The sequence below is a fragment of the Pongo abelii genome, chromosome 7, assembly GCF_028885655.2.
Source record: "Pongo abelii isolate AG06213 chromosome 7, NHGRI_mPonAbe1-v2.0_pri, whole genome shotgun sequence".
Classification (NCBI taxonomy): domain Eukaryota; kingdom Metazoa; phylum Chordata; class Mammalia; order Primates; family Hominidae; genus Pongo; species Pongo abelii.
In genome coordinates this window covers 65038499-65065275 of record NC_071992.2, presented here as the reverse complement: position 1 = coordinate 65065275, position 26777 = coordinate 65038499, and the positions used below count along the sequence as shown (strand labels likewise).

At 35.6% G+C, this 26777-nt stretch overlaps 1 protein-coding gene across 1 annotated transcript in view; it reads right to left on the bottom strand.

Annotated features, from left to right (window-relative positions):
- Positions 1-26777, bottom strand: part of SNTG1 (syntrophin gamma 1) — an 875063-nt gene that overhangs the window by 326684 nt on the left and 521602 nt on the right. The window contains exons 5-8 of the mRNA XM_063726650.1: positions 22892-22948; positions 11771-11828; positions 10897-10940; positions 10767-10808 (exon numbers count right to left, since the gene is read on the bottom strand). Of these exons, the coding sequence (XP_063582720.1) occupies positions 10767-10808; positions 10897-10940; positions 11771-11828; positions 22892-22948 (201 nt within the window). The remainder of the gene's footprint in view (positions 1-10766; positions 10809-10896; positions 10941-11770; positions 11829-22891; positions 22949-26777) is intronic.

Below are 26777 nucleotides of genomic sequence, written 5' to 3'. Positions count from 1 at the left end.
GACATACTTCTTGAAAACATAGTCTGGACAGAAAAAAATACATTTACAATGAAGAATTCTGAAAAACTCTATCTCAGATAGGTAATCAAGGTTATTATCAATAGTAATAAGTCATGCTGGTAGTTTTCTCTTGATATGATGTGATAAGAATGGCAATTTCACTCTGTGGTCTTCCTCTGGAAAACCACATAAACCCAGTACAGTCACACACACACAGACACACACACACACACACACACAAACACACCAGAAAAATCTCAGCTGAAAGACATTCTACAAAACAACCTGGCCAGTACTACTTAAAACTTTCAAAGTCATCAAAAAATCAAAAGCAAGGACCCTTAAGAGACATGATTACTAAATGCAATGTGTATTCTGATGGGATCCTGTAAGAGGAAAAAAAAAGCCATTAGGTAAAAACTAATGAAATCTGAATAAAGTGCAAGCTTTTCTTACTAGTAATATATTAGTAATAATTTCATAATATCAAAAGATATTAATATTAGGGAAATATGTGTGAGGGGTATATTAGAATTCTTGGTACTATCTTTGCAATTTTCTATCAATCTAAAACCAGAATACAGAACCCAGAAATAAAACCATACGCCCACAGCCATTTAACCTTTGACAAAGTCAACAAAAATAAACAATCAAGAAAGGACTCCCTATTCAATAAATGGTGCTAGAATAGCTAGCTAGCCATATGCAGAAGAAAGAAACTGGACCCCTACCTTTCACTATATACAAAAATTAACTCAAGATGTATCAAAGAGTTAAATGCATGACATCGAACTGTAAGTATCCTAGAAGAAAACCTAGAAAACACCATTTTGGACATCGGCTTTGGGAAAGAATTTATGACTCAGTCCTCAAAAACAATTGCAGTGAAAACAAAAATTGACAAGTGAGACCTAATTAAACTAAACAGCTTCTGCACAGCAAAAGAAACCATCAAAAGAGTATACATACAACCTACAGAATGGGAGAAAATATTCACAAACTATGCATCCAACAAAGGACTAATATCCAGAGTCTTTAAAGAACTGGAACAATAGAACAAGCAAAAAACAAATAACCCTGTTAAAAAATGGTCAAAAGACAACAACAACAACAAAACCCTACTATATTAGAGTAAAAGTTAAATGGCTGTGGGTGTACGGTTTTATTTCTGGGTTCTGTATTCTGGTTTTAGAACAGACACTTCTCAAAAGAAGACATAGAAGCAGCAAACAAACATATTTAAAAATGTCCATCATCACTAATCATCAAAGAAATGTAAATTAAAATCACATGAGATACCATCTCACACCATTCAGAATGTCTGTTAATAAAGGCTGCAGAGAAAAGAGAATGCTTCTACACTGTTGGTGGGAATGTAAATTAGTTCAGCCACTGTGGAAAGCAGTTTATAGGTTTCCCAAAAAATTTAAAATGGAACTACCATTTGGCTCAGCATTCCCATTACTGGGTATATATCCAAAATAAAACAAATCATTTTACAGAAAAGACACACGCATTCACATGTTCATTGCAGTACCACTCACAGTAGCAAAGTCATGGAATCAAACTAAGTACCCATCAATGGAAGATTAAAGAAAATGTGGTACATATATACTGTGAAATGTTATATGGCAGTAAAAAAGAAATAAATCGTGTCTGTTGTAGCAACATGGATAAAGTTGGAGGCTATTATCCTAAGTGAAATAATACAGGAACAGAAAACCAAATACTACATGTTCTTTTATAAGTAGGAGCTAAACATTGGGTACTCATGGACACAAAGATGGCAGCAGTAGACACTGAAGCAGGAGGGAAGGAGGGGTACAAGGTCTGAACAACTTATTGTTGAGTAATATGCTCACTACCTGAGCGACGGGTCTTTCAAATCCCAAACCTCAGCAACATGCAGTATACCCAGGTAAAAAACCTGCACATGTACCTCCACAATCTAAAATAAAAGTTGAAAAAGAAAAAATGTATATCATTATGCATAAAAAGGGTATATTTCATTTGGAGAAAAATACATGAAAATTCAAAATAAATATATATTTCAATATTTTATTTTAATTACCTCCTCTGTTATGATGATTCAAATAAAATGCTCAAATGAAAAAATAAAAATAAAAGCTAAAACCATTCTAATACAAATAGTTTGCTTAACAATCAGATATAAAGAGAACAAAGTTTGATGGCTTACCAACATTTAATTTCAAAACATAGTACAAAGTTACAAGAATCAAGAATGTAATACTGGTATATGTGAATAAATTAATGGAACAGCCTTAAGAATTTGGAAATAAACTCTAACATTTAGGGCAACTCATTTTCAACAGAAGTGTCAAGGCAATAAAATAGGAAAGAATAGTCTTCTCAATAAATGGGACACCTTACCTTACCATATACAAAAGTTAACTCAAAATTGATCCTAGACATAAATATAAGAGTTAAAACTATATAACCATTAGAATAAGACATGGCAGTAAGTCTGTATGGCCTTAGATTAGGGAAAGATTTATTAAGTAAGACACCAAAAGCACAACTGACAAAATTAAAATATTGATAAAGTAGACTTATTAACAGTCAAAACCTTTAAGCTTCAAAAAACACCATTAAGTAATTGAAGAGACTAAGCCACAGACTAGGAAAAAATATTTGGGAATTGTATATCTGACTTGTGGCCAGATTTTGTAAACAAACTCTGAGAAATCAGTAAGAAGAAGTGAACTCAATTAATAAAGGTGATATGGCATATATAACAAACACAAGAAAAGATGTTCAATATTTTTAGTCATTAGGAAAATGCAAAGTAATATCAAAATGTGATGCTACTTCATCGCAAGTGTAGACATGTAAAATGCTTTTATTTTATTTTCTTTTAATTGGTATTGTGTTTCTATTGGAAAATACATACAAGAAATCTGGATATTTTTCTTGTATTATTCTTTTGATAATGGATGCTCCTTTTATTTCATGTAATATTTTATTTCTGAATTCCATTGGTTCAATGTAAAAATTATTGAATGTAGTATCTCTCATATTCTTTGTCTGTCATATCACCTTGTTGTTTGCTACTGTATTCCATTTTGAAATGTTTCCCGACATTTTTGTAATCTAATTTTTAAAGATGGATATCAAAGTGTTAATATCCAAGAGTTCTTTTTCTGCATGTTCCTTTTATATATAATGGTAGCATTAATTCATTTACAAATTAATTTTCACCATCTATCTGAAAATATTACAATATAAAATCCTTTTGTTCAATAAACCTTGCTTCGTCTGTTTCCTCAATTTTTTTTCCTGTTTTAGCCTCTGCCTTTGATGTGGTTGATTTTCTTCAAATCTTAATGATCCTTTGGTATCACAAAGTATTTGAGAGTGAGACACTGAAAAGCAAATTGACAGCGTTGGGTACAGGATTCATGGTTTATCCACTGGACTCCACTGTGGGGTTTAGGGTGAACCCTGTTTGCAACAGGAGAGTCCAAATGTACTATTTGTGGATTATTTCTGTTAGATCAATTTCACTAAAAAGAATCCTCTCACCTCTTCACCTTTCACCACTGGCAGTGGTGAAACCAGCTGCCAGTGTTCTGAGAGCTGAAAGAAGGACAAACGCAGACCACTTACTGCCCAGAATGTACATCTCACTGTACTTATGGCAGTGCCTGGGGCTGAATACTCAGAGCCTCTTGAACTAATTCGATTGCCTGTTCTTGGCTACACCTCTTCAACCCTTTCTTTCAACACTCCCATCCGTGATTCCTGTCTGAGGCCTGCAGTGGGGATGTTTGCCGGATGGCGGCTTTGGCTACAGCCCCTTGGCCCTTTAGGAATCCCCCCATCTCATCTATCTGCTCCCTATTCTTAAATAAAGTTATCAACAACCCTTGCCACCTGTCTTCTCTTCTCCTTCTCTTTTGTCTTTATGACTTGTACCTTTAAAGAGTTATTCATTGTCATATAAAAAGTGTTTCAAAAGGGGAGAGAAGTAAAAACATTTTGCCTACTCTCACATCTCTGTATTCATTTGCTTAAAATTGTACATTTGCTCCTTGGGAAGCCCTTAAAATTGTCTTTTGATAGAGAATTTGGAAAGAGTCAGGAATACAAAGAGTTCCTCTCTTATTAAGATCTTGCATCAGCATGGTGCATTTGTGACCATTGCTGAGCCAGTGTGGATGCTTTGTCATCCACCAAGGCCCATAGTTAGCCCCATTAGAGGTTCCTCTTTGTGTGCTGCAGCTCTGTGGGCTTTAACAATGTTTGTGTTCTTTGACAATGAAAGAATTGAACATTTTACCTGAAAAAGACCTAAGCAATAATCTACTTCGAACTCTTAATCCTTCAGATGAGAAAAACGAGAGCGAGACAGAATGAGGCCCTTTATCAACATCAAGCAGTGGAAAGTGTGACAAAACTTTTACCTTGCGTTAAAACCTCCATTGTCATACGATTTCTTCTTGGCTTTCAGTTTGATCAGCTGATTATTTTGAAAATAAAATGTCAGCTATGTGAAAATTATGGAATTTGTATAACACACATTCCTCATTCCAACCGCCCAGACAGGAGAGTGTCTGAGAAGATCCTTGCGGAATGTGTGAAGGGATTGCAGGCTCACCCATGCCTGCCCTGCCAGCTTTCTCCTCCCAGTTTGACCTGGTTTAGGTGTGCCTGCTGGGATGTATCCTGTTTTTAGACTCCTCTCCAAGGAAATTGTCTGGGGCCCTACTAAGTAATTGGCTTTTCAGGCCTGGTTTTGTCTCATTATTAGAAGGTGCTAAGGTTTGAAAGTTTGTGTCCCTCTAAATTTTATATTGAAACTTGACCCCCATTGTGGTGGTAGCAAGTGGTGGAGTCTTTTGGGAAGTTATTAAATCAGGAGTGTTTCACTCTCATGAACAGAATTAATGCTCTCATAAAAGATCTTCAGAGAGCTGCTTGGCCCTTCAAATTTTTTCTGCTATGTGCGCACCCACCCAGCTTTCATCCCTTCCAGAGGAGGCTGCAAAAAGACACTATCTTTAAAGCAGAGAGCAGCCCTCAGTGGACTCCAAGCCTGTTGATGCCTTAATCTTGGACTTCCCAGTCTCCATGACTGTGAGGAAAAAAAAAAAAAAGCCTCCATTAGTTATAAGGTACCCAGTTGCAAGTATTTTGTTACAGCTGAAGGGATGGACTAGATGGAGCTTTGCAAAATTGGGTCTTTCGGTTCTCTAAGTTGTTCAACTTCACTCAAAAAATAAGAGGACAAATAAAGATTTGATAAGAATCAGCAGTCAGGAGTACAACCATGCATGTCATTAAAATGTCACCTGTGCTGTCTGGATGCATAACATACAGGGGACAGACATGTGGGTCTAGCAAAAAAGGCATCCCTAAAAGTATTAATGCAAAGCTAAGTATGAAAATAAGGCAAGGATATTTTATTTCTTTTCAAAAGCAGACATAGTGTAGACAGTATTTCTGGCCTTTTATCTTTGCACTAAACAGTTCCCAGAGCACTGAGAAATATTCAAAGTTAAATTACATTGTATATGGCTTTCCTTGGTGGAAGTTAATTCAAAGAAAAACTATTCAGTATGGTAAGAATTCTTAAGGAAGTATTAATCACTTAGAGCTCAAAACCTATTTCCAGATTGTAAACAATGTAATCGTTAGCAGTTAGGTAAAACATGATTTGTGCCTCATGATATTTTAATCTAAAATGATCTTTGTGCTCAACTCACATGCTAAATATGTTCCTTGGTGACACATAAAACCTCCTAGACTGTTCCAATATATAAATTTATGCCTTTTTCCAGATAATTTGTTATAACTCTTGTATTGTTTTTGTCTGATTAATCTAAAGTAAAAAAGAATATGTTCTTACTCCAATGGAAATTTTAAATTAACTTAGGCATATATCATAACAAGCAAAATGCTATTAACCAGGATCTTTGCATTAGGTTTTATCAGCATTTGTTTTCGTTGTATGAAGGTGTCATTTTAAATTACATACTTTTAGTTACTCAGTCTGTTCTTTTAGAATTATGTAGAATTATGAATTTTTTTAGAGTTTAGTTCAAAATCATAACTTCAGAATTAGGTGTTAATTTTTGCAATTCAAATTACCTAATAAATTCTATTCATGAGAATCATAGAAACAAAAAGCAGATGAACATATTTTTTTTTGAAACCCATAAATCTCAAGTCTGAAAGCAGAAATCCTACTTTAAAAGGAAACCTCTGGAATCAGCTATGCATCCATCTTGCTTTGCCTAATGATGATCTCTTTCAAAAGTCTCATTAGATGGAAATTTCAGTTATACGAATAGATTACCCTGTTAGAACCAGGATGCTTTTTACTCAACAAATACTTTTCTGCTATAGTTAAATCTTATTTCCTATTATTTCTAGTGAAGAGAGGAAGACCATCATTGTTATATGTTAAAAACCATTGTAAATAAACATTGTTTTCATATTGCCCCTTTCTAATAGTTGTCTTAAATTTTTTGTATACTCAATTATTAAAATCTAAACAAATGATGTCTACATACCAATAAGGTTACAGCGATATAGAGTTATTTATATATTCTTTCTTATCACACAAAGTACTCAGCCTCAGAAAGTACTCAGTCTCAGTGCTTTTCACATAGATGGCACTCAGATAATTCTTTTTTTTTTTTTTTTTTTTTTTAGCTTTGTCTGACAGGCTGGAGTGCAGTGGCACGATCTCAGTTCTCAGTTTACTGCAACCTCTGCCTCCTGGGTTCAAGCAATTCTGCTGTGTCAACCTCCCCAGTAGTTGGGATTACAGGCGCGTGCCACCACGCCTGACTAATTTTTTTGTATTTTTAGTAGAGATAGGGTTTCACCATGTTGGCCAGGCTGGTCTGGAACCCTTGGCCTCAAGTGATCTTCCCTCCTGGGCCTCCCAAAGTGCTGGGATTACAGGTGTGACCCACCCTGCCCGGCCACCCAGTCACTCAGACAATTCTTTTTTTGTTGTTGTTTTGTTTTGTTTTGTTTGTTTGTTTATTTTCTGATGGAGTCTTGCTCTGTCACCCAGGCTGGAGTGCAGTGGTGTGATCTCAGCTCACTGCAATCTCCGCCTCCCGGGTTCAAGCAATTCTCCTGCCTCAGCCTCCTAATTAGCTGGGGTTACAGACGCATGCCACCACACCCAGCTAATGTTTTTGTATTTTTAGTAGAGATGGGATTTCACCATGTTGTTCAGGCTGGTCTTGAACTCCTGACCTCATGATCTGCCCACCTCGGCCTCCCAAAGTGCTGGGATTACAGGCATGAGCCACCAAATCTGGCCCAGATAATTCTTGATATGTGATCAGTTTACTTGTTAAGCAAAAGAAAAATACAGATGACAAGATATAGAGATGGCCATCAGCTTAATGTGTCTAGGGTTCAGTGGTAAGGAGAATAGCATCAATGTTAACATCAGCAGTGGCAATAGATCGTTTTCCTTAGTGGGCTTTGGTGTCTCGGAGGCACAACTCATAAGCTCCAAAACATGTTCACATGGAAAATAAAAACACACGCTGCTAGAATGAACAAGGAATCCCCATTTTTCACACGGTCTTGCCACTCTTGCTGTGCCACTCTTGACCATGTCAACTCCTCACTGGAATTGCTGGAGGAAGCATGGGATGCTGAGCAGCAGCATTGGCTCTGCCTGTGTGTGACCCCCTAGGGCCCATCATGGCTCCTAAGCAGACCCTGTCCCACCTTGACACAGCAGTGCCCACGAAGGGGGAATAGGGAGAAGAGCAGCAGCATGTGAGCAGCAGCATTTGGTGGCATCAAAATAATGTATTACCAATTAATTGCCAGGTATATGCTTATAGTTTCATATATGGTACTCTCATTCATTCCCATAACATTTATTAATGGTTCATTTTTATGAATACATAATAGAGGGCTAAAAAAGGTTAGTTCATTCCATTCACCTTAAATTACAATGTTTGTAAGTGACTGAGCTGCAATTTGCAGAGTTGTTTCTGAGCACTGAAGCCCTATGTGTGCACCATGCTGCATGCCAAGCCGTGCTGGGCACTGGTTCTAGTTTCCTTTCATGAGGAAACTGTGAGCTTCTCTTCCTTAACAATCTTCCAGCAAGAATGCAGTGGGTGACGTGGTGAAGCCAAGAATTCACTTATTATACTCCCGTACTGGTCCCATGAGAAATATATACAGTAGATGTAAATGATTCCATGATCTAATTCTAGGCATTTGGTTACAGAATCCCATCCACAAATCTACTGAGCACCCACTGCTCACAGCACCAGGTACTGTCCACTACCTGGACAATGTAAAATCCCCCTTCTATGTAAATCAAACTTGATAACTCCAACACAAAAGTAACATTTACACTTTTGAAGCCTGTTTGACAGTAAAGCTGATCATAGGCTGAATGCAGAATTTCTAACATCAAGGAATAGAGTAGGTATATAAAATAAAAGTTACATGCACAAACAACATGCTTCCATACCTGCCCAATTTGTTTCTGAATTTGGTGTTTTACAAGGAATGTGGCATATCAGCATGCTATTTGGAATAAGAAATGTGGTGCATCAGCATGCTAGCTCAAAACCACCTACATTCTCTCAGCTTGTTGTACCTTTTTCTGCCCTTGTAGGTTTATTATTAAACATTTAATTAATATCTCTGTTCTACCGAAGTGTAAGTCTACTGGCTTAGCTAATAAGCAGTGAGGGCAAAGCATCTAATAGCTGTTGGAAAGTCAAATATTAGAAATAAATAAAAATATTAGTACTCATATTTCAAAGCTGGTAGAGTTCAGCTTCTCAGAAAAAAATAAAAGTTTATTGTGAAGGACCACATATAATTTGCAATACAATCCCAAATTTCTTTCCTTTATCACAGAATGAGCACCATTCAGAAGTGGAATTATTGGCACGTTCTAATCTTTCATGCCGCACTAATCTGTTTAATCAAAGCTCCATCTCAGTTTGTCTAAGCATGCTGCCTGCCTCTGAAGGGCAAATTGCATTCCATCTAACAGCATGTGGTTTTAAAAGAGAATGCACTTGTCTTTACTCCCTGTGTAATGAGTTTAAAATCACTTTGTACTTTTGAAAAAAGAGTCAAGTTACAAGCAGCTTTGCTTATGTGACTATATTTAAAATTTACATAGGAATCTGCAAAATAGAAGGCTCTGTGCTGTGCTGGTTTCTCACTTGTTTACAAATTTGTTCTAAAATATTAGTTTTCTTCGCACATATTTGTAGGAAACTTGGGAATTGAGATATGTATATTTTACATGAAGTTGAGCACAGAGTGGCAAGAGCATGGCTCCAATAAGATTTTAAGAAGACAAAGACAAGTGACAAATACTAAAAATCCTTCATTAGTTATGCCAAGTGTTCCTAATTAAAAACCCTCCTTCGTATCAGTTCTTGTGCAGCTGTGGCTTTTCACAGACACTTGAGGTTGCCTCTCTTAAATCTGAAATGTATCAACATAGTTTTCCCTAAATAGCTTTTAACAGAGGAGCAATCTATTCAAAAACCAAATAAACTAGAGCTGTGACAAGCAAAAGGCCTACAGTATTTCTTATTTTCTTTGACCTTTGAGTATAAACTTTTAAACACAATTTCTCCTCTACTCTTTCCCATAGGAGCTGATACAGAAATCAGTGAGGTTTTTGAATGATATTTAATCAACCACGACAGACATGTCCCAGAATGCCTACCACAGTCCTGTTCCTTTCTGTATTTTTTTAATGTAATTTCACCACCCCCAACAGAAGTTCCTTAACCTTTCAGCTTCTCTAAAAGTTTAATTTAGAGGCCACCTATAATGGAAACACTTAGGCCAGTTGCTGAAATCCACATCCCTGGGCCCTCCCAAACTGGCTGAATTAGAGTATCTAATTCCAGGGCTTGGGAATCTGCACATTCACAAATCTAAGAAAATACTGCCATAAAACTGGATGACTACTCTGTCTATTGCTAAACCTGTCTGCCTTGAGGTTAAGGTTCTCTCTCTCTCTCTCTCTCCCCCCCACCCAAACGTACAAACTCACACACACAGACTACACACACACGCAATCTTTATATGTCCTTCCATTTGTTCCTAGGTAATCTGTCTGTGGGGGATTGGTTCCAGGAAGGACCCCAGAGGATACCAACACCCGTGGATGCTCAAGTCCCTTATATAACAAGTTGTAGTATTTGCATATAAACTATGCACATCCTCCTGTATGCTTAAAATAATCTTTAGATACTTGCAATATCTAATATAATGCAAATACTATGTAATAGTTGTTATTTTTTGTATTATTTTTATTATTGATTGTTATTTCTTATTGTTCTTCCCCAAATATTTTCTACAGATGGTTGGTTGAATCCACCGATGTGAAATCCCATGAATAGGGAGGGATGACTGTACTGTGTGAGATTCTACAGGCATAAATGTATTGTTTATAAGCTTTTAAACATTTACAGAGATTTAAAGATGTATTTTGCCTAGTGGTGTATTTAGTGGACATTGACTGGTAGGGGTAGATAGAAAAACTGGAAAAACATAGAAAATGACCATCTTTAAGTAAGAATTCTTCAAAACACATTTCATCCTTGATAGGACTCATAATGTAATTTAAAAAGTAATTAAGAGAACATTTGAAAATTTGATATCAAACTGGATAAATGTCGTATCTGCCTAATGAATGAAATGACAGTCTTTAGCAATGCACTAAATTCTTATTTGCACATGGGGAAAATTATGACATTAGGAAAAAGTAAACTCACCACTTCTTCATGTCTACATTTTCTCACATTAATGCCATTTATCTGCAATGAAAAGAAAAGCATAGTTTCCCATGTCATATTGTAAGTTGAGTTAATGTTTTGACCACACATATAGTGATAAAATGTATACCTGTAGAATTGCATCTCCAATAAAGAGTAGTCCTGAAAGTTCCGCTGTGAATAAAAAAGCACAATTGATAATGCATTGACTATTTTTGTTATGCAGATGAACGGACTTTTAATTAAATAAAAATAAAATGTACAAATATAAAAATTAAGTGTTTTATATGGTTATCATCTTAAAAGATCCACAAAAAATGGAAATTCGAAACAATATGATTCAGTCTAATTACTGAAGCACATGCAGACATATTTCCATTTACTTTTACTATTGCAGACCTAACAGTTGCTAAAAATGAGCCACTCTTCTAACGGTAGAAGACCACATTTTCTCATGCACTTAAGATTATTAGGTCTCTGTGAAAAAGTTTAAGACATAGACATTCAATCCGTCAGCTATGGAATTGGCTCCAAGTTCATTTTTAAACATTACATTGTTTTACTAATTTCAGTTCTTGCGACATCTGCTTTATATCTCCATTATTTTTCCTACAGTTTCTTATGAATGGTTAGCTGAGTAAAATTGCAAATGAGAACTGAAAAACAGATACTTGAAATTGTCTGTACTCGATGGGACTTGTTATCATTAGTTTTGTATCTTTGTTGGTTTACTGAAAAAACTGAAAACCTGTGTAGTCCCTAACTCATACCTGCTTTTAAGGGTTCCTGTCTTTCACCCTTGTTACCCTTCTGTGAGAGAAGTCCTCCCCTATAGGAGGATAAAGGGCAAGGACGCAGGAAGCAGACTCAGCCACTAATGCCTGAAGGTGGGGAAGCTGGAGCCAGTCAATCACATTGTAATTTATGATTCTTGAATATCATCTCACACTTCAAAAACAATGCCTTAAAGAAATGGCTGGTACACAATTATCTAAACATATTACCTCTTTGTTCCTTGGAGATTTTTGAAACGACAACTGGAATGTTATGTTCTGCTCCTCCCTGAAAAGATAAAATCACGTATTGTACTTTTTAATCTAAAAAAATGCTGCTTTTAGCTAAGAAACCATACAGGCTCTGAAGAGAATGTTAAGTGGATACCAGGCAGAATTTAAATAAACTTGTGGAATTTCTCCTCTAAGTAGATAGTGCTCCCATGAAAATTATCTACCTGTTTAGAATTTTGCTGAGACATCCAATAATAACAATTGGCTTTGAAAGTTTTCATTTATCAACAAATATTGATTATGTACTTCGATAGGCACTCTCTTCAATGTGTAGCAATGCTGTCCAATAGAAATTCTTATTTAGGATTCCAAACACCAGATAATTTTATATTACTGTTATCCTGCTAAGTTATTCTGTGCTGGCAGCTAAGGGCTTTTGGTGGTGCAGTGACCCGTTGGGATACCAAGGAAGCAGAGACACCTTTACCAGAACAAATGGATAAGCAAAATCAGAATGCACATATGCATGAAAAAGGAGGGGTTTATCTGCATTTCCTTCCTTAGTATTGAATTCCTCTTTGTGTGAAAGCACATACTAAACAATTTACAGAGTAAAACATACTGCCAAGAATATTGAAGTAGTACTATTTTTATTATTTATTTGTTTATGTATTTATTTATTTTATTTTTTGAGATGGAGACTTGCTCTGTCGCCCAGGCTGGGGTGCCACGGCGTGATCTTGGCTCACTGCAATCTCTGCCTCCCGGGTTCACGCCATCCTCCTGCCTCAGCCTCCGGAGTAGCTGGGACTACAGGTGTGCCACGCCCAGCTAATTTTTGTATTTTTAGTAGAGACGGGGTTTCACCATGTTAGCCAGGATAGTTTCGATCTCCTGACCTAGTGATCCATACGCCTCGGCATCCCAAAGTGCTGGGATTACAGGGGTGAGTCACCCCGCCCGGCCTGCAGTAGTACTATTTTTTATTTGACCAAATGAGATACGAAAAAGAAAGACAAGTAAGCTAAACTTATGTGAAAGAAAATAAAATGAATCCTTAAAAACTGAACAAAAATCCCATTTCTGTATTACAGAGTTGAGAAGGTTAAAAGCAGTAGTAGAAAAATGCAATCAGTACATAAAAGAATAAAATGTCATATATAAAAAGAAGCATAGAACATGTAACACAGCCTAGTTGAAAAGACAGTCTGAATTCCATTGAGGTTGTTCTATCTTCAGAATATGTAAACCACCTAAGCTTTCGTTTCAAGTACAAAAAATTATTTTGGAAGAGATATTCTTTTTTCCCTTGCACGGCCATTTTTAACACTGAGTTGCCAGTATACTTAAATATAAAACAGTCAATAGTTTTTTAGAAAAGCAGGAATATTGAATTTTTTTTCTTGGCAAATAGAGTCCTTTCTACTTCCAGAATATTAAAAAGTAATATGATAATTAAGATAATGAAAACTGTCCTACTCACACTGAATTTCAAACCCACTGCTCAATTCCCTTTTCCTCACTATTTCACAGCAACCTAATATTCATGCACCGCACCCCTCAGCTCTGTGGGGGAAGTTACTGGCGTAGGTTACAATGGCTCCCACTTGTTCTGCTTTTTGGTCTGTGTGTCCCTAACAAACACAGACAGTGTCTAAGATGACCCTGCCTCTGATCTGAGCAGAGATAGTGATTTGTGGCTGATAGTGTGGTGGAAATTAAGTGCTTATTTAGCACACAGTAAACACTGAATAAAGGAGGGCTATTATGCTAACACAGCCCATCTATTAAGATTTATGAGGAAACTCACATAGCATTAAAGTGGTAAATAAGATTAGGATTAATCCCTTCTAAGACCCTTAATATTTATGAGTTAGGACTCCAAATTCCCAATCCCCTATTATCCGTTCTATTTTGTCCCATTACAGTAATCAGTGTCTAACATGCTATTTTTTCATTTCTCACACTTATTGTTCTCTTTCTCCTACCCATTCCTAACTAAAATGCACGTTTCTTCAGGGTGCAGATGTTTTTCGTAGTTTGTTTTGTGCATTGATGTAAACCCAGTGCCTGGAATAATGTCTGGTCTATCTTTGAAATGTTTGTTGAGTTGAATGAATGAATGAATGAATGAATGAAGTCTAAGGCTTTTCCAGGCCTAGCATAAGGTCACTGATAGCCTCTAGAGATACTTGGAAATTAGAAAGGATGTTAAGGATGCATCTATGTTTCTTATAAGGAAAAAGCTGGTTAACTCAAATGAATCATTAACTGATGAACTTTTAGGTAGAATTAAATGGTGAAACAATCACCCAGATATTGTGATTCAGATATTTTGGGACAGGGAACAACAATGATTTTGCTGGTCTCCTCAGTGAGGCTGTTATCATAGTATTTTCCTTCAGCTGTTTTTGCATTTCACCCTTTTCTCTTATTCTGCTACTGAACCCAATTTTTTTTTTAATGCATAGACTATTAATGCAAATTACCATGGCAGGACATTGGGAAACCTATTCTTGGTGTCCAGAGAGAAGGCTTTTGAGATAGAGTTTTTCTGAGGGTTGACTCAATAATCCCATTCTTTCCTCAACACCCAGACTTGTACAGCAATCCTTTGCTTATTTGTGTTTCGCTTTCTGTGGTTTCAGTTATCTAGGGTACAGTACAATACAACATTTTGTGAGAGAAAGGAAGCGCATTCACATAACTTTTATTACAGTGTATTATTATAATTGTTCCATTTTATTATTAGTTATTGTTAATATTTTACTATGCTAATTTATAAATTAAACTTTATCATGAATATGCGTATGTAAGCAAATATGTTATATGCAGTGTAAGATTCAATACTCTCTGCAGTTTTGGGCAACTACTGGAGTCTTGGAATGCATCTCCCAAGGTTAAGGGGAAACTATTGTAACAATCTTTGAAATGCAAAATGTAACTAACATTTACTTTACCACAGTTTTCCTCTTACATGTAAAATTTATCCTGAAATTTGAATGGTTTGAATCCAAACATGGTTTTTGGTTTTCTGTTTTTATTTTATTTTATTTTTTTGAGAGGGAGTCTCACTCTGTTCACAGGCTGGAGTGCAATGGCATGATCTTGACTCATTGCAACCTCCACTTCCCAGTTCAGGTGAATCTCCTGTCTCAGCCTCCTGAGTAGCTGGGATTACAGCCACTCACCATCATGCCCAGCTAATTTTGGTATTTTTGTAGAGATGGGATTTCAACACGTTGGCCAAGCTGGTCTTGAACCCCTCCCTGACCTCAGGTGATCCGCCCACCTCGACCTCCCAAAATGCTGGGCTTATAGGCATGAGCCACTGCACCTGGCCTGTTTTTTTTTTGCTTTTAAATTAGACATTTGGAGCTCTGATGTACTTTTTATACTAATTTCTGAAAATGACTTCAGTAATGACTGAATTTTAGGACAAAACTCAGAAGATAAAATTGGAACTCAAAATCATACTGCCTTCATTACTGGAGAAAATGTGAGCAGCTCAGCTGCTACAGTTAATTAGATTTAGTGCAGGGCCTAAATGGGGAAATGTAAGGTTTTCCAGTCAATAATCAAATCATGTGGCTTGCTTAAAACAGGTGATAGGCTTCCATGACAGTTGAATAATAATAAGAATCTTTAAACTGCCCGTCTTCCAGTGCAGCTCCTGGACCTCCATCGCCCTGAACCTGAAGGACGCTAGCATGCACTGTTGTCTGGCCAGGTATGCTCCTCCTTCCCTCCTAACTGGAAACTGTTCATTTTTGAAATTTTGGTTTAAAGCCCCCTCCTTTAGTGTCTCCTTACTTGAAATAATACACTTATGTAGCACTGGATCATGCCTGTGATTTACATTTATTCTGGTAACAATTTGATCAAAGTCTACTTTCCTACTGAAGTGTAAATGGCCTGAGGTCCAGGCAAGGCTTTCATCACCATCTTCTCCCCAAGGCACTCCTGGGCAGGACTGTGGCTCATGACTGTGGTTTAGAGAATGCTTGAATTAACTGAGCATTGTTATTGTAGTTTATGGAGAAATACAAGATTAGGAAAAGGGAGGCAGTGTTCTAAAGCACAGCCCAGGTAATGTTCGCACATACATCGTTCAGCTTTGTAATATTCTTTTTACAAAGCATAGTGGATTTTATAGCTAGCTCTGTAGGAAGAAGGATGTATAATCCCATCTAAAGCATTTCGAGAATGACTCTACACAATGATTTTACCAGCATTACTGTGAAATACCACCAAATAAAACCTGGAATGCTTTTAGAGCATCAGGAGTCTTGCCAAGTAATCTTTTCAGTTCAATACTATTATTACTCCAATCAATCAATTAATCAATCAATCATGTTATAGGCATGGGGGTGCGGGGAAGATGCATAGAGCTAACCACTATTTTTCCTTTTAGAGAAAGGAAACTACTTGTAAACAGAGAATAACAGTAATTAGAGTTAAGAGCTGCAATGGACAACTATAGAAGAGGCAAGTAAAGGTATATCACCTGGAGGAATACGGGCAAGTGCCATCATCCTTCTGGATGCTATCTTTACCTGCCAACATACTTCGTTTGATTTTGGCAAAAAATAATTGTCTTTCTCACATGCTATATGATGACCTTCATATGAAAGTCTAAAATAGGGAAATGGTCATTGCTCAGGGTTGAAAGAGGGGAGATAGGGGATAAAAGGGTGATGAATAAATATGGGATTTCTTCTGGAAGTGATAGAATGTTCTAAAATTGACTGTCGTGATAATTGCAAAGATCTGCAGATATACTAAAAACAATTTAATTGTACACTTTAAATGGATAAATTGTGTGGTATTGGAATTATACCTCAATAAAGCTATTTAATGAAAAAAAAAAGTAATGGTCTTTGAAATGATAATTGACCAGTGGTTTCAACTCATTTTTGGGACTAATCCATAATCCTCAATTTAAGCTTTACTGTCTGCCTGTTATCTCTTTCTTTTTTTTTTGAGATGGAGTCTTGCTGTGTTGCCCAGGCTGGAGTGCAGTGGTGCAATCTCGGCTCACTGCAGCCTCTGCCTCCCAGGTTCAAGCAATTCTCCTGCCTCAGCCTCCAGAATAGCTGGGACTACAGGTGTGTGCCACCACGCCTGGATAATTTTTGTATTTTTGGTAGAGCTGGAGTTTCACCATGTTGGCCAGGATGGTCTTAATCTCTTGACCTTGTGATCCACCCGCCTCGGCTTCCCAAAATGTTGGGATTACAGGCGTGAGCCCTGCACCCGTCCCTGTTATCTACTTTTATGATGGAAATGGACATATTCATTTTGCCTAGAGTGAAAACAAGTGAATCAGACTTGAGTAAAAATGACAGGGGAAGCAGAATGCAGAAAAATGTATGCAAGCATGTCCATGCACTTATAGCAACAGTTGTTATTTAAATATTTTTCCCCAGATACCACTAAGTTAAAAGGCATACATTTATTACAACTAATATATATATATTTTATTTGGAAAATTTGAAACAATTAGTACTCAACCCTTTATCTTACAAAATTGCTTACTTGATCTACACATTTATTTCAGTTTTATTTTATTTTATTTTATTGTAATTTTTTTTGAAACAGAGACTCACTATGTCACCCAGGCTGGAATGCAGTGGTGTGATCTCAGCTCACTGCAACCTCTGCCTCCCCAGTTCAAGTGATTCTCCTGTCTCAGCCTCCCAAGTATCTGGGACTACAGGCATGTGCCACCATGCCTGGCTAACTTTTTTTTATTTTTAGTAGAGACAGAGTTTCACCATGTTGGTCAAGCTGGTCTCAAGCTCCTGACCTCAAATGATCTGCCCGCCTCGGCCTCCTAAAGTCCTGGGATTACAGGCATGAGCCACTGTGCCTGGCCTTATTTCAGTTTTAAATAAACCAGAAAGTAAACAGCATAGAGAGGAAACATGATCTGTGTCCCTGAGTAGAGAGTTTTGAGGTAATTTATTTCAGGTTTTATAGTTCTAAGCATAGTTATTAAGAGTAAGGACTTTGTCATCAGCTTCTGGGGGGACTGAGGTCCAACTCTACTGCTTTTAACAATAGATGAATTACTTAACCTCTTGACACTTAATCTCATTGTCTGTGGAAGGTATAACAATAGTTATCTACTCCACTGGATAATAAAAGCAAATTAAACTAAATATAAAGTATTTAGCTCAGAATCTGGCACTTAATAAGTGGGGCATAAATATTAGCAATTATTTATAAATGAGAAGATGATTAAGAGTAATAATTATTATAATTATATTTTTTATTGCTGTAGTGTTAAATCTTCCAAATAGAAATCACCTTTGATTGCATACATTTATTTAATGGACATAGATTATTATTTGCATAAGAAAGTTGTGTCTGTTGGAAAATACTGCATAAAATATATTTATAGTAATAACATTTAAAACATCCTTTCCCTCAAAGGTAATTTTTTAAATGACAATGAACAGAAGTACAATTTAATAATGTGCAGCTAGATAATATTGAATTTTAACAGATATGAGAGATAAATAAAGCCTCACAAGGGCAAGACGATGGCTTGCTTTAACATGACTATCCCTATGGTGATTCCAATAGGAAGAATAAGGCAAAATACAATAATATTGGATCCTACGATGCAGAAATTTGGTGATTTCTGCAGATGTAGTTGAGGAAACTATTAAAGTTATTTATATAAATGCCAAGTCTCTGGATGGTCCAGCCCAGAGGATGGGCACTTGAGAGGGGAAGGAGACAAGAGTTGGTGGGGCTGGGAGAAGAACCAGGAAATGCCAGTAGAAATGGTGCTGCAAGCAGGGAAAAGCAGCCAGGCCCAAGGCCATGTGCAGGATGCCACTAGCCTGCTGAATCTGCCTGCTTCAAAGGAGCAGTTTCTGCCTGAGAACAGGCAGCAGACTATGTGATTATGAGTTGAAAGTTTAGTGGTTCTTTTGTCCAGCTTTGGGGGAAGCCCAGATAGGGCTTTTTGTGGAAATTTTTGTAAAAAGTAAACTGAAGAGCTTTTTTTTTTTTTTATTGATGGACAAATTAATACAAAGAAAAAAAGGCACACAAGTGTGTGATTTCTGAGAGATGTTTTAACAAAGGAAAATTAAATAATAACAGGCAGGAAGAAATCTAAATCACTGTCAAAAAATCCCAGAAGTTACAGCAGGAGTGAGGATGCCTCTGAAAGGCAACCTGAGAGAAAGAACATCTTGGATAAGCAAGGATGTCCGGAGGGCTGGGAGCAGGAGTGAGCGAGGTGCATAAAGCCCTAGAAGGGTTCTAATAAGAGAGGAAGGAGGCATGGCTCTCTCCTTCCAGGCTCTAAAGTAGGGATTTGCTTCACTTTGCTTCACTTAAAGACAGTGGAGGGACCGGTGTAAATGTGTGTGTCATGCCTCCAAATTTCATCTCATTATATTATGGCTCAGTTACTCATTTGATCCTTCTATAGTGGCTAAACAGCAATGAAAGAATAACTAGAATGAGACAGAAAAGCAGAGAAAGTAGCACAACCAGGAAGGGACATTCTCCCCAGAGGTTAAAAAGGATTTCTTTTCACTTTAGGAGCTGAGGGCAAATAGTTCATCAAAACTGGGAGATGCGGATGTGAGAGTGTCAGCCTGTGTGTGGCACCTCCCTGGTCAAGGCATCTGCTTTTCCATGTGCAGCATGAGCTAAAGCTGGACATTGTGCTCATATGTCATTTCTGGCTTTACTTTTGCTTTTTTCTTTTCTTATTATTTAGAATTAACAAGGAGAAACAGGCAATTTTGGTCTTTACCTATTAATGGTAAAACATTCTTGTTATAAAACAATAGGAGTTTAGGAATCTAAAGGACAAATAAGTCCGTGAAGATAAATCAGTAATTCCTACCCTCAATCTCAATGTAATTGATGTCAGAACTCTTTTTGGGTGGCTGTGTTTCAAATTGAGTGTCTAGCATTTTTGGAGATGATTTGAAGAAATGATAAGTATGACTTTCAAAGGACAGGCTCAGATTTGGTAAGAAACTCCAAAGAATATGCTTCAAAAAATTTAAAGAGAAAAATTAAGGAATAATGGAAAGAAAACTAGACAAAATTTGAAAATAAAAAGGATTCGAACTTACTTAAGTCATATTTTTAAAATGTAAAGCTTTTTCAATATTCCTTTCATTTCTACTAAATATATATTTTTCTCTTATTCTTTGGGATTTCAGGAATTCTTGACATAGGAACCCTCCTCAATGTGGTCTGCATCGTATCTAGCATTAGTACTTCAAAGGAAGAGTTAAAGTCCTAGAATTAAGCCGTAGGGACACAGAACTGCCTCAACCTCCAAGCCACCTGCACATGTTTTGTCCCAGAAGTTTGTACAATGTCTTATATAAGGTAAAGAAGAAAAATGAAGGTAAAGGCTAACTTTTATTTTCCCACCAACTTGTACCCTACAAGGTACTCTGGCTGGAGACAGGGCTTGAGAGAGACAGCAATATTGCACATGAGCAGCAGACATCAAGGATTTGTGGACACTGGTAGCTACAGAGACATCATGTTGCCCACAGCCCACAGCCATTGAGACATATTAACCAACAAAACAATGGACTCAAACCTACATAAGAAGCCCCACCACACTGTCCTTGTCCACTTTGTGGGGAGATATGAGGAATTACCATGGTGCACAGTGGTGACTGTGACAGGTAAGTCCCCAAGCCAAGATCTGTCAAGAGTGTAGGGCATGGCCAGCTGGCTTTGACTTCTAGCAGCACATGTTAGAGCATTTGACTGAATTCTGTCTAAAAATGACATTCGTTACCCTTTAACCAAGTTTTTTTTTTTTAAAGAGTGTTTTTTTAACATAAAACTAAAATACCATGAGTTCTGAGTCCAGGGGAATTCACAAGCACCTGTAGGAGTCTTAACTACATTGGTAAATGGCTTTTCAGTTGTCTGACATACCATCTTCCTTCTGTGATCTTAAGTCAAGACCATAAAGGTTTTAATTAATAATTCTCACCACGAATCTTTTGGGTGTGTGCCGGTGAGGATTACTTAACTGAAGCAAATAAGGGTAAGATATGCGTTTATGTATTTATATGCATACTTTTATTAGTGACTCAAATTGCTCCTGAAAACTATAAATAAATAGTTCAACATTAAAATACTAATTCTGCTTCTAGCCTAGAATGATATTTCAAAAAAATGTTTATACATGTTTTTAAATTATCAGATCTAAGGAAAATAGTGCTAACAAATAAACGCAGTAGTTTATTCAATTCATATATGACAGAGAAAGAGATTTTTGTAATAACATTGCTAGTTAAAAGAAAGAATCATATTTTGATCTAAATAATTACAGTAAAAGATAGTTTTAAAAATAGAAAAATGAAGTTCAGAGGTAAGTATGAGAAAGTAAAAATAAAAAACCATAAAAGGAATCTCTTTAGGATGAATGAGTAATATTCTAAATAAAAGTCTTGATGTTTGTATTTCTTGTCAGAGTGTGTCATAAGAATTTTGCAAAAAGTTCTTTTTTGTTAACCCTAATATAAGATATTGATCATAGCTCAAATACCACTTTTTGGTCAATATTTGAATGGAAAATGCATACTTATTTAATTCAAAAAATATTCTATTTATTACATATATAATATTTTGTTTGGATTGAAATAATGAAAATATTAAAATGAAAAGATTTATTTAGAAAAATTATTGATGCTTTAAAAACTATCTAGGTTAAAATGTGGCATTTTAGTAAAAATAAATAGCACTGCATTATTGGGTTTAAATTAAAAATACAAAAAACAACAAACAAAGGAAAAGAACATTTCTAGGTGACATAAAATTAATGGCAGCTCTACTACCAGAAATAGAGTTAGTGCCTGGTTCAGTAAAAATGATTATTTCAGATGAAATCAGCTCTCACTATTGGATTTTATTCATGGATTTTCTAGTATCTTTAGTGGTACTTTTACATTCTTTACAGCAATCTCAATAAACAGCCTGGCCAAAAAAAAAAAAAAAAAGAAAGAAAAACCAAAAAAAAAATCTCATTTATTGAGTGATGAAATTTTCATGGCATACATTGCACATACTATAATTTGTTCTGCATGCCTCGCTGGTCTTAGTTGGTGATAAGATAAAGTTTCACTTTGATAAACTGAATGTACAAAATATGTTTTAAAGCTAGTGCTCTTTATAGCAATATTCTTTTCTTATCACTGACAATACAACACTATTGCATACTGATTTCTACTCTGAGTCATTTTCAGAAAGTCAACTAGAGCTGATGTTCACAAAATTTAGAGTTCTGCTTTCCATACATATATCACGAGTTGTGTTGAAATTTCAAGCAACGTGTACTAGAAATATATAAATTATTTTCACCCTATATAAGTCAAATAAGTAACCCAAGAATTATAAACTTCATTTATCTATGAAGAGATGTAGGTTTTATAAAAGCGTTGCAGTCATGAGATTAACTCCTCCATATTTACATAATTTCCTATGCTTTAAAAATTTATCCTTTATTTCAATGATAATAAATTGCAGATATGGTACATCTCCAATAGTCAATAATATACAAAGTAAAGGCCTTTAAAATTTGATAATAAATTGAAATGAACACATATGTTCGCTTTTAAAATAAAGCCTATGCAAAGAATTTAAGTCTATCCTATATGATTAGCACTATACAATTAAATTTACTGATTTCTTTTTTTAAAATGAAAAATAAACAAGATGAACAGAATACAATATCTCACTTACTATTGGGCTTTATTAGTGTGAAACTTGTTATTGTTCTGTTTACTGCAGATCATCATTTCTTACTCCAGTTGGTTAAAGAAAGATATGCACACGACATCATATTTAACATTTCAGAAAAACCAGATAAAGTTAATGAGTTATATTCAATCGTAAGGTAAAGTTCCCATATTCTTTCTAAACTTTCTAAATTAAATGGTAAGAGTTTGAAGGAATTCTGTGAGAACCTACTTAATTTACATCCCCGTCCAAATATTAAGGAGTTTGCTATAGCCATTCTTGTCTAATTATTAATCAGCAAACATTGAAATGCACCAAAGTTCAGCTCTTATGGCATGGCCTTTGTAAGAATAGACTAGAAAGGCAGGCTACCTTTATGCTTAATCCGAATCCTCCTACTGTTTGTCTTCTGATGGTCACCGTTCTTTCCTGAAAGACAGGATTTTTAAGAATGGTTAGTGTTTCCTAATACTATACTTACACACCATTTTTTGTTGTTTTTTTGGTTTTCTTCTGGGTTTTGCTTTTGCTCTTTAAAAAAAAAGAGAACTCTTTTGTGCTGGGATAGAGGCTTCACATCTTGTAATAAATAGTCCCTGACTTTTAAATCAAAGGGCTACTTGTTAAAATAAAAGGGACTAAAGTGTTATCAACTCCTAAACTCTTAAAAATAAGTTCTTCTCAATGATTATTTTGGACATATTTTGGAATCTTAACTTTTATACCTCTTCTTATTTCCACATTACGTATTCTTGTTTTCTAAGAAATGATAAGTTTTAGGTTATGTAAAAGTAACTCAGAGGCAATGGTAAGTATGATCTTGGTAAACCATGTCCCTGTCTCCATCACTGCCTGGAATTTGGGAGCTAAGCTGGGAGGCTGCCGTGGCCAGCACAGAAATGATTCATGTGTGTGTTTTAGATTGAAAGTGAATAAACCAAGTTCAAAATAAATTAATTGCTTGTTCATAAAATGAATAAATTACACGTCTAAGTAGTAATGATAATCGAATTATCAACTTTAAAAATCAGTTTCTTTTTCCCTCCACAATAGAAGTAATTCAATCACTGGCCTATAAAACTTCAAAATCACAAAGATGATGGCATGAGAACAAAGAGCTACATTTAGACAAATCCTGTAATTTTCAATTTGAAAAATCGATACTGCTCTGATTTTGGGCAGTCGTCTTTACATAGTGCTTACTGCGGAGGCATGCTATAGGGCTGAACGCTTTAACTTATAGCTTGCTCCATTACATCAGTCTTCTTGAACTTTCCCCTATGCAGAACCATTTGAGACACTGACCCTTTTCCCCTGCATCTGGGGTAGATATTTGTTATCTGGTCCCTATACCTCTACAAATACCTTTTGCCCACATTATCCATTTCCAAATGTAAATACTGCCCTCTTTCTTACAGATGAATTGCTTCCCTCATTCTCTTGTTCTGCGGAAACTGTGTGGAACAGATAATATCATTTTAAAAGAACTAGTGAAAATTGGAAAAATGTGTGCTTCTGGTGGCTCTTGCTAAATATTTTAAGATAGCATAAGACTCTCCATTTTGGCAAGGTTAAAAACTTCCTTTCTTAGCCAAAAGTTTGGTTTCTATAAATAGAACAAAATAATACTTAAAGAACAAGATTGCCATACCAGAATTTGAGGTATACTATTATTGATTTATTTTGAATTTTGAAAATAAGACTTTTTGATGAAGATGGTGCACGTTTACTTAGAAATTATTATTATTACTATTGAATGCAAATGAGTAGCATTCGATAAAATAAATTTTCTTTATTTTGACAATGTGCTGAGTAATTTCATCTATTTCAAAAATACTTATGTTACTCTTATAATCTGTCATCTAATCATAGTTTCAAACCAACATTAAAATTCTAGTTGTACAAATAAGTTTGTATGTGTATAACAATTTATGCAAAGCAACTTGAAATATAAGACAAACTATTTGTATTAAATACTACCACAAAGTCTGTTTTTATTTTTCAGCATACTGTTTGTTGCATTATCCCAGGAATGCAACCACAAATATGGGAAGATGTATTTTAGAATTTATATCGCAAAACCTACACATATAAACATGGCTGCATATACAAAAGCAAAAAGGAAAGTTAAACGTGTGCATTATAAGTACAGAAAATATATCAATAATTTAAAATAAACTATGTATTAGGAATGTCTTTTTATTGAAAAGGAGAAGTGCAATCTGTCTAATAATTAATTAACATTTATTATTTCTCATTAAATGGTTCATTAAAGAGAAGTTGAATATTGCAAACAATATTGGAATTGAAGTTAGACAATGTGCCAACGATGCTAATAGCCACAACTTCATACAACTTAATCCGTTCAGCAAATTACTTATGCCCTGTGAGCCTCTGTTTTCAAATTTGGAAAATGCTTATAAATAATACATAGCAATTAAAAGCTTTGTTTTGAGAATTAACATTTGTAAAAGACCCTGGCATAGAGTAGAAATTTAGTATTCACACACACACGTGCACACACACACACGCACACACACAATCTGATATTCTATATAGGGATTCTTATATAATAGTCATTTTAATATATTTACGTCATAGAATAACTCAAATACTGGAAGACTAAGATTCAGGAATAGGTGAATTAGATTGTGACTATTTTTCCTTCAAAATAGATAGGTAAACTGCTTTTATAAAACTGACCACCCAACTAAACTAAAATTCTCGGATGACAGGAACTATTTCTTTTTTCCTTTTCTGTAAAAAGTAAATATGTGATTCCTTAAAACAGTATCAAAATCAGTGTTGCAGTCATCCGGACAACCCATATCAGTTGTCTTAAAATACAAATTTCAGTCAGAGCAAATGCATTTTAATCAGCAAATGGCATCCCCTAAATTTTGTGGAGCGTTTTGCATAGCAATAATTGGCCATGAGGAAAACTTGGTCAGTAATTGCTGCTCAATAGCTAAATGTGTACTGAAATGCTGCTTTCCTTTGACAGAAACAACAAGCATCCCAGGGTCTTCAAAAACCGTTTCTTTGAACTTCTTTACTATGCTCTACAAGCCTGCCCCCTCTTATCTCTGGTGGAGAATATTTAGAACATGTTCCAAGTCAAATACAAAATTGCTGTTGCAGAAAAGATTTTGGAGAGAACTAAAGAGTCAGCAGAAACCATCAAAAAAATCTCAAAAAGAGCACTTATCTTAATGTTTTATTAAACACCTCGGCACACGCACATACACATGCAAACCATAGCCAGTGCCTCCAGATGCTGCTTCTTCATTAGCTTACTTTCAAGAAAGTTAGGAGAGACAAGGCAAAACAAGTTACTTCGTGTTTTAAAACCAAGATTGTACATTGGTCACTGCAGGCAGCAGGAAGCATGAAAGGGGAAATAACTGTTCTTGGTGTGGCCTCTGCTAATGTATTCCCAATTGTTTGTGTTTGCAGTAGCTCTGCCACTTTATCCCCTTACACCTCTGCTTCTTTCCTCCTCCCAAAATAGATGCAATAAAAAGAAGAAATGAACCATTTCAAATACTCAGCTCATAAATCAGACAATACCTGGAAGCTGATCTGAAAATATATTTAGTTAACACATCATGAATGTCGTAAAGACTGTTGCCAGGTAACAAAGCACCAACCTTTGGGAGACCGAAGTATTGTCAGTGATTTTATTTTGTAAAACACAAAATCCAGGCTGATGCTCCTATACAATCTCATATATATAAAATTCCTTTATTTAATCTTCTTATTCATTACAAAAATGCAAAGGATTGAGCCCAAGATTAATATCGGACTTTATAAAGACTTGCTGTACACATAAATAATCAGCATCAATGTTACAAAAAAAGCCTTATATTAAATACTTAGTATGCTTTGTAGAAAAATATAACTAGCACCCCTGCTTTTTGGAATATTATATTATAAGTTGCATATAGAGAGAGATTATATGAACTATATTGGAAGAAAAATATACATGACACCAAAAAAACGTTGGCATCACATATCTCAGGTATTGAAATTTTGAGATTTGTATGTACAAAAGTTAGGAAGAAGTGGAAACCATGCAGAAACTAAAGAGATTATCATTGGAAAATTGTTTGAACTAATTTTGTGTTACAGAAACCAATACATTATTGTTTGTAGAACAATAATGGAAAGAAAATAGAGTATGTTAATAGTTCTTTTTGACAACTGAGGAAGAGTAGCTGAAGTTGGAAAAGGAACAATGAGTATGATGGCTTCTAAT